This window comes from Silene latifolia, chromosome 3 (genome assembly GCF_048544455.1).
Source record: "Silene latifolia isolate original U9 population chromosome 3, ASM4854445v1, whole genome shotgun sequence".
Taxonomy (NCBI): Eukaryota; Viridiplantae; Streptophyta; class Magnoliopsida; order Caryophyllales; family Caryophyllaceae; genus Silene; species Silene latifolia.
Genome location: NC_133528.1, coordinates 149,484,276 through 149,491,327, shown reverse-complemented (window position 1 = coordinate 149,491,327; position 7,052 = coordinate 149,484,276). Strand labels below are relative to the sequence as shown.

The following is a 7,052-nucleotide window of genomic DNA, read 5'->3' as shown; positions in this document are numbered from 1 at the left end:
GGTACCACTTATATTTTTGAAAACCTAGGGTTACCACGTAGAATTCGAAAAAATACAGGGATACCTCATAGAAACCCAAAAAATTAAGTTCACTTTTTAACCCATAGAAAATATTAAACCTCAGTTTCATTCTATAGTCCAAAATTTGTTCATGTCTTTATATGTCATTTTACGAAGGAAAGCGAATATGTCATTTTTTATATGTTAATTACGAAACAGCTTTAACAAAGATAATTTAATGTGGTAGCTAAACCTGTCAACAAATTCTGCTATTATAGAACGAATCAATTTTCATTTGCTCCTAATATGTATGTTATGAACCACAAATTAGAATACCCTTAATGAACTATTTTATTCTAATTTGTCAACTATCGTAAAAGTTATATAGAGTTGTCAGAAGAACATTTACAGTGATTAAATATTGTACCTGTTATGAGTTGTTATTGTTCATGTTTCATACCCGCTTACCTGTTAATCTATTAAGTTGATTATTTTATTACAATTTAATAAAAATGTTTATTGGCTTCATATATTTATTGAAAAACCATTCAAAATCTTAATTTATCAACTTTTTATTTGTGAAAAGATTAGGATGTGATTTATACTCATTGAATGATAAAGTTTACTCATCTGTTAGTTATTATTTCTGTTTTGTCAAGTTACATCAGAAAATGTTAAATTTTGTTAGTTGATGGCTTACATTGAAGTAATATGTACAGTCATGAGGTTAAAAATGAACTGTGATTAATTAATTATATGAATTTGGTTTTTCTTACTTTTTTCGTTTATTTAATTTAAATATTTATTTATTATAAAAAAATAGGATAAACTCGAGCCATAGAGAAACAATTGAATTGTACATTTTATTCGTCAACGTTCTAGGAAACTCTTTTCAATACTTTTAATTCCCATTAATTTAAAAACGGTGGACACTTATAGGGATCTTATTAGACCATTGTTGCGTCGGTGTCCACGGTTTATAATAATACGATATTGTACGCTTTGGGTAAAATCCTCACGAATTTACTTTTGGACTTCTTCTCAAAAGGCCTCGTACTATTATCTCTGGTGGACACTTATAAAGATGATCTACCATCATTACACAATCGACGTAGGATATGAGTTTGCACTCTAACAATAATCCTCTCAAACCAAGGACCATCATCTTAATGACCTTGACCTCCATGGAAAACTCGGAACTTACCACACCATGCAGCCCAACCAATTTCTAGGCACCCCGACCCACCATCATTAAATCTTGATAACCTCCCCTTTAACTTACAGTCTAATACAGCATGCTACCGAGCCATGTCTGCATCACGTGTCACTGCCTGATTAAATGAGTACTTTCACATGCTCCTGGTCATGTATATTGTCAATGTGTCCCTCTTGGAAGTTTGTTATACATGCATATTGAACTCATCTGCCTACAATATACTCTGAATCGGGTCTGCCACTTAACCAGAAGTCCTAGAAACGGTCTCCGATATTTAACCTAGAAAGGACACACTAGAACTATGGCACCCACCTGATAAGAATCCACCTAATTAACAGTTCTAGTACACGTACAATCGATCTCTCCTAGTAACGTCCCACAAGACCTATGGTGGTTCTCTACGAACCTAACACCTACAAAAATTATTATATATATTCACAATTACTAACTACTCTATTCAATTACTCATAACTAGTAAATTTGACCTCATAACTATTCAATTACCAAAGTGAGTAATAACTCAAATTTCAGGGCATCCAAGTTAAATTTATATCCTTATCTAAGAGCGCTTAAGTGTAATTAGCTCAAACCTCATAGTATCAAAGTGTAATTAACTCAAATTACAGGATGCAAACGTAAAAATTATGTAACATCTTCTTTGTAGTATGGTCTTACAGCATAAATTAAAATAACTCTAACACCCCAAAAATTAAGACTAGTGTATATTAAACTCATGATTTTAGTTTCATAATTTCCTATCCTATAAACCTTTTGGTTAAAAAAAAAAGTCTCAGCCACTAAGCCAACAGAGATATTATATTGCTCTTAGTACATTTTTGACTTATTCCTTAAAAATAGAGAAGGTGCAATTGCACCCACTACATACCTTTAAGAACGCATCTGATTACCGTTTCAGTTAATTTTGAATTTTATTAGAAAATAAAAGTTCTCTCCCCTTCGTCCAAATAAGCCCTAAGAGACGAAAAACATAAACTCATGGTCCATTTCAAGGGAGGCCATGTGCTCTTCTTTAAGGGATACTTCTAAATCTACACTTCCATTTCCTTCACAACTTGGATGAGCAGTTATCTTCCCATCAGTCTTATTTTCAAGCCCCATGCGAACGGCTACTGCCTTACCGAGTCCAAATTCAAGCCCATAAATATCGAACCTCGTTGATCCACCTATCACCACTCCATTTGGGCCTTGAGGGTCGTCTCCGGGACTTGAAAACTCCGTAGTAGAAAGTAGTTCTACAACCCAGTTCAAAATACTACGGATGGACTTATCATCTTGGGCTTTTACGCCATCATTTAAACGCATTGCAGCCCAATCAAAATCATGGCCCAACAACTCACCCACCTTGCTAACAACCCTTACTTGTGATATGTAATTCCCAAAGTAATTATCGGATAAAGGCGGGTCGAGTCTAGGGCGAGCATTTATTATCATGCAACAAGCCGTTTCTTGGTCTGTTGACAGGTTTCGAGCCCTGGTAATGGAGTTCCATATAAGCGAACATAAACCTTGGAACGAAGACACATTCGAAATGGACCCTTTTTTGTTGGCCTTCGCCTTAATCATCGCCATTGATGTAGCTGAAAACTGAAAGACTCGATCTCTTAACGGGCTAATCTTACCACGATTAGTCATCATTTTCTCAAGCCTAAGACGTGGCAACTTAAAACATGGACCGTGCTCATACACGGGAACTCGTGAAATCTCCAACAATTTCTCACTTGCATTGTTCGAACAAAAAATTTCAGATAGCATGCTTAAAAAATGAATAGAAGACGTACCGTCAACAACACTATGGCTCATAGTAAACCCGATGAAAATCCCATCATCAAGTTCTGTGACTTGGATGGATAATAAAGGCCTAGTGTGACAATCATAATTCAAAATTTCTTCCCCTAACTCAAAGAATTTTTTAACAATAACCGGCACATGGCCCGGTGAAAGGATATCCAATTTCTTAACACCTGGGACAACTACATGTGTTAGCCTTGCCCCAGGACCCTTATTACAATCGATAAACACGCTACAAGCGTTTTCATCTGTAAAAGTCTCGGTCACAAAGCGACCAGCTAACGGGTAGAAATGGACTAGGGCAATCGAAAGAGATTCTTTTAGGGTATCAATAATATTAAGGATTGTGGAAGAAGTTGATTGATCAAGGGTGTAATTGTAAAGGAGACCCCTTTGTATTGGATGAATTTCCAACATATATATTTCAGCAGGGGTTAAGTAAATAGGCTCTTTTGCTGCCAATACCTCATGCTTTGGCTTTACAAAATACTCTGAGATTAGTTCCATTTTTATTTTTTTTGGGTTTATTTGCTTGTCCAAAAATTATGCTTTGGTGGGAAAGATATAAGCACTAAGGTACATGATAATCAATCATTGGAGCAAATTGCACCTAGAATGTGTGATTAAATGCTACATATTGTCCACCACGTATTATTACACCAGGAAATGCAAATACACACGACATTTTCGTTGTTGTTACCTAGTGAAATAGTGACTTGTCTCTATATTATTATGTAAATATGTGATTTTTTGAACACAAATTCTCATTATAGACGGACACTATCCGTCTATACGTATAGACGAATACCATTTCCCCTCATAAAATACCCATTTGCCATAAAGTGGGAAGCACATGGGGATGTCCCACCTTGTCCCCCCTACCCATTTTATTAGAGGTCTTTATCCGTCTATTCGCTTCACCCGTCTATACCAAGACCTATTGTTTTTTGAATCAGTATTAGGTGAGTTTGATTAAAGATGGGGATTTATTTTATTTTAATAAAGCTTTGTTTAGGAAATTGTATAGGTTTCTTATTTCCTAAATCTAATACTCCTATGTTTTATTTTATTTTAGTGGATATTACTCACTCCGTCCTGATAAATTGTTGTTCTTTGATTTTGACACAAAGACAAGAGAAAGAGAAGGGAGTCAATTACTAAATGACAAGTGAACCAAATTGAGTGTAAATAATCAAATTGTTCATCAAGTCCATTCATAGAATAGAAATGACTACAATTAATGGAGACAGTTTAAAATGGAATAGCACAACAAATGACCATGACGGAGTAAGTATAGTTTTGAATGTAACAAAGAAAGGTAGAAATTTTGAGGAGGCATGTTTGAGACACAAATAGTTTCCTACAACCAGTTGTATAGTAGTATTGTACAACCGCCTTAAAGTTATTGAGCTCTTAGACAAAATTGTTGAGCTATTTTAAAGTTATTGAGCTATTTTACAAAGTTATCGAGCTTAATAATTATTCTGTTAAGCTCAATTACTTTGTATCGTAGCTCATTAATTTTGTTAGTAAAGCTCGAGAACTTTATAACAAAGCTCAACTACATTGAATAAGTTGTATATACAACCAGTTGTATAATATATGAACCGTGTTTGAGAGCTCATAATCTTTAATTCTCTCCCTACATTGTTAAATATAATTTCCTTAACCCTGTAGACGTATCTATTATATGGGTGATTATCGTTACTTTTACTACTCTGTAACACCCCCACTTACTAAAAAACCTTAACAAGACCTTCTACAATAAGTAAAGGGCGTTATCATCTCGGTTGTCTAAGGTAAGTATATCAAATAGACAATAGTTGAACGTTTATTAAATGCTTCTTACAAGTTATACCAACGTAACAAGGATTACAACTCTAACAACCGAAAGGACTACTAAGCATGGGTAACAGCGGCAACAAGCTAGATAGCGTGATAACTCGATTCTCTTCGAAAAAGACAATTGAATCAAAATCAAGCATAAAACCAAAAAAATAAAAAAATAATACACAATCCATCCTTTATTAGTTATTGATTAAACTGTCTCTCTCAAGAATTTGTGAATACTTTTCCCAAATCAAGAAACAAAAATCATGAATTCATGGTCAAGTTGAAGAGCTACCATATTTTCTTCTACAAGAAATATTTCTAAATCCACATTTCCAGCCCCTTCACATCCTTGGCTTACATTTACTTTCCCATCACTCTTATTTCCTGGGCCCGTACGAGTAGCTAATGCCGGACCCAATCCAAATTCAAGCCCATACATATCAAACCTGGCCGATCCACCTATCACTACACGGTTCATCTCAAGAATTTCTTAACTTACTTAGGAATCCCGGAGTCGTAATAAGATTACCAATCAATTTTGAACGACCGCGAATGGAGTTATTATCATGGGCTTTAATCTCATCATTCGAAAGCCTAGCGACCCAGCCCAAGTCATGGTTCAACAATTCTCCCACGTTGCAAGTGACCATAACTCGGATTGCGTAATTCCCAAAGTAATCATCGGATAGAGGTGGGTTAACCCGAGGAAGAGCATTCATAGCCACTTGACAAGTTGTTACTTGGCCTGCTGACAGGTTTCGAGCCCTGGTTATAGCCCTCCATATAAGGGAAACTAAGGCTTGAAACGAAGATAAGTTTGAGATAGAGCCTTCTTGATTGTTGGCCTTGGCCTTTATCGTTCCTAATGATTTAGATGACAAGTGGAAGACTCGATCCTTTAATAAAGGGACCGCCTCATGTCGAGTCATGACCTCCTCGAGCCCAAGATAAGGCAACTTAATGCATGGTTTATGCTCGTAAACAGGCACTCGTGAAATTTCCAACAATCTCCCACTTGTACTACTGATAGAACAAAAAAATTCGGACAACATACTAATAAAATGCATAAAAGACGTGTCATCCACAACACTATGGCTTATAGTAAACCCGATAAATACCCCATCTACAAGTTCCGTGACTTGGATGGTCAATAAAGCCCTAGTGTGACAATCATAATTCCACATATGCATCTCCAAAATCAAAGAATTTATGAACAATAATTGGCACATTATCATTTGGAGTAAGTATATCCGATTTGGTAACACCTGGGGCAACTACATGAGTTAACTTTGCCCCAGGACCCTTATTACAATCAATGAACACGCTACAAGTGCGTTCATCAATAGAAGTCTGAGTGGCAAAGCGACCAGCTAACGGGTAGAAATGGACGAGGGCAATCGAAAGAGACTCTTTTAGGGTATCTAAGAGGTCAAGGATTGTGGAAGAAGGTGATTGATGATTAGGGTAATTGTAAAGAAGACTCTTTTGTATGGCACAAAATCTCATTAAAGACGGCGATATACGTCACAAGCTTGTGATGGATACCGTTTTCTCTCACAAAATACTCATGAGAGGTGAGTGGGGAAGCACATGGGGGGTGCCCCACCTTGTCCCCTCTCCCTTTTTGTGAGAGGTTTTCAGCTTGTGACGGGATTAGCCCGTCACAAGCAAGACGCTTTGTTTGTATGGGATATATGTCTAACATGTAAATTTCAGGTGGGATTAAGTAAATAAGCTCTTTTGATGCTTGTACTTCATGCTTTGGTTTTACAAAGTATTCTGAAATTAGCTCCATTTGGTTAACTAGTTTATTTGCATTGAATGTTGTTTTTGCTACTTGTAGAAGAATTAGTCTTGCTAAAGACGGGTCGGAGCAAGTGACGGATAATGTCACTCACAAAACGGATAGGGGGGACAAGGTGGGGGCACCACCATGTGCTTCCCTCTCTCCTCTATTTGGGTCATTTGTGAGGAAAAATGGTATCCGTCACTCCAAAGTGACGAATACGTGCCGTCACAAATGAAATTTTGTGCTTGTAGAAAGAGATAAGATATTGTTGTAGCTGGATGAGTTTCTTGATAAGATATTGTTTTTGCTACTTTTAGAAATGTGACAAAGGACTGCAAACATAGACTACTAGATGAGTCAAGATCCTTTTTCACGGGGCAAAATCAACCCAATATTATTGATCTA

General features: G+C 36.4%; 2 protein-coding genes across 2 annotated transcripts; both read right to left on the bottom strand.

The window, feature by feature from the left end:
- Positions 1–2,188: 2,188 nt before the first annotated feature.
- Positions 2,189–3,532, bottom strand: LOC141649961 (putative acetyltransferase At3g50280). The gene has a single exon (XM_074458625.1). The coding sequence runs from the start codon at positions 3,530–3,532 to the stop codon at positions 2,189–2,191; it is 1,344 nt and encodes a 447-aa protein (XP_074314726.1).
- A 1,517-nt stretch (positions 3,533–5,049) lies between these two features.
- Positions 5,050–6,697, bottom strand: LOC141646463 (uncharacterized). Its single transcript, XM_074454345.1, has one exon. The coding sequence runs from the start codon at positions 6,091–6,093 to the stop codon at positions 5,338–5,340; it is 756 nt and encodes a 251-aa protein (XP_074310446.1). The 5' UTR covers positions 6,094–6,697; the 3' UTR covers positions 5,050–5,337.
- Between the last annotated feature and the right edge of the window lie 355 nt (positions 6,698–7,052).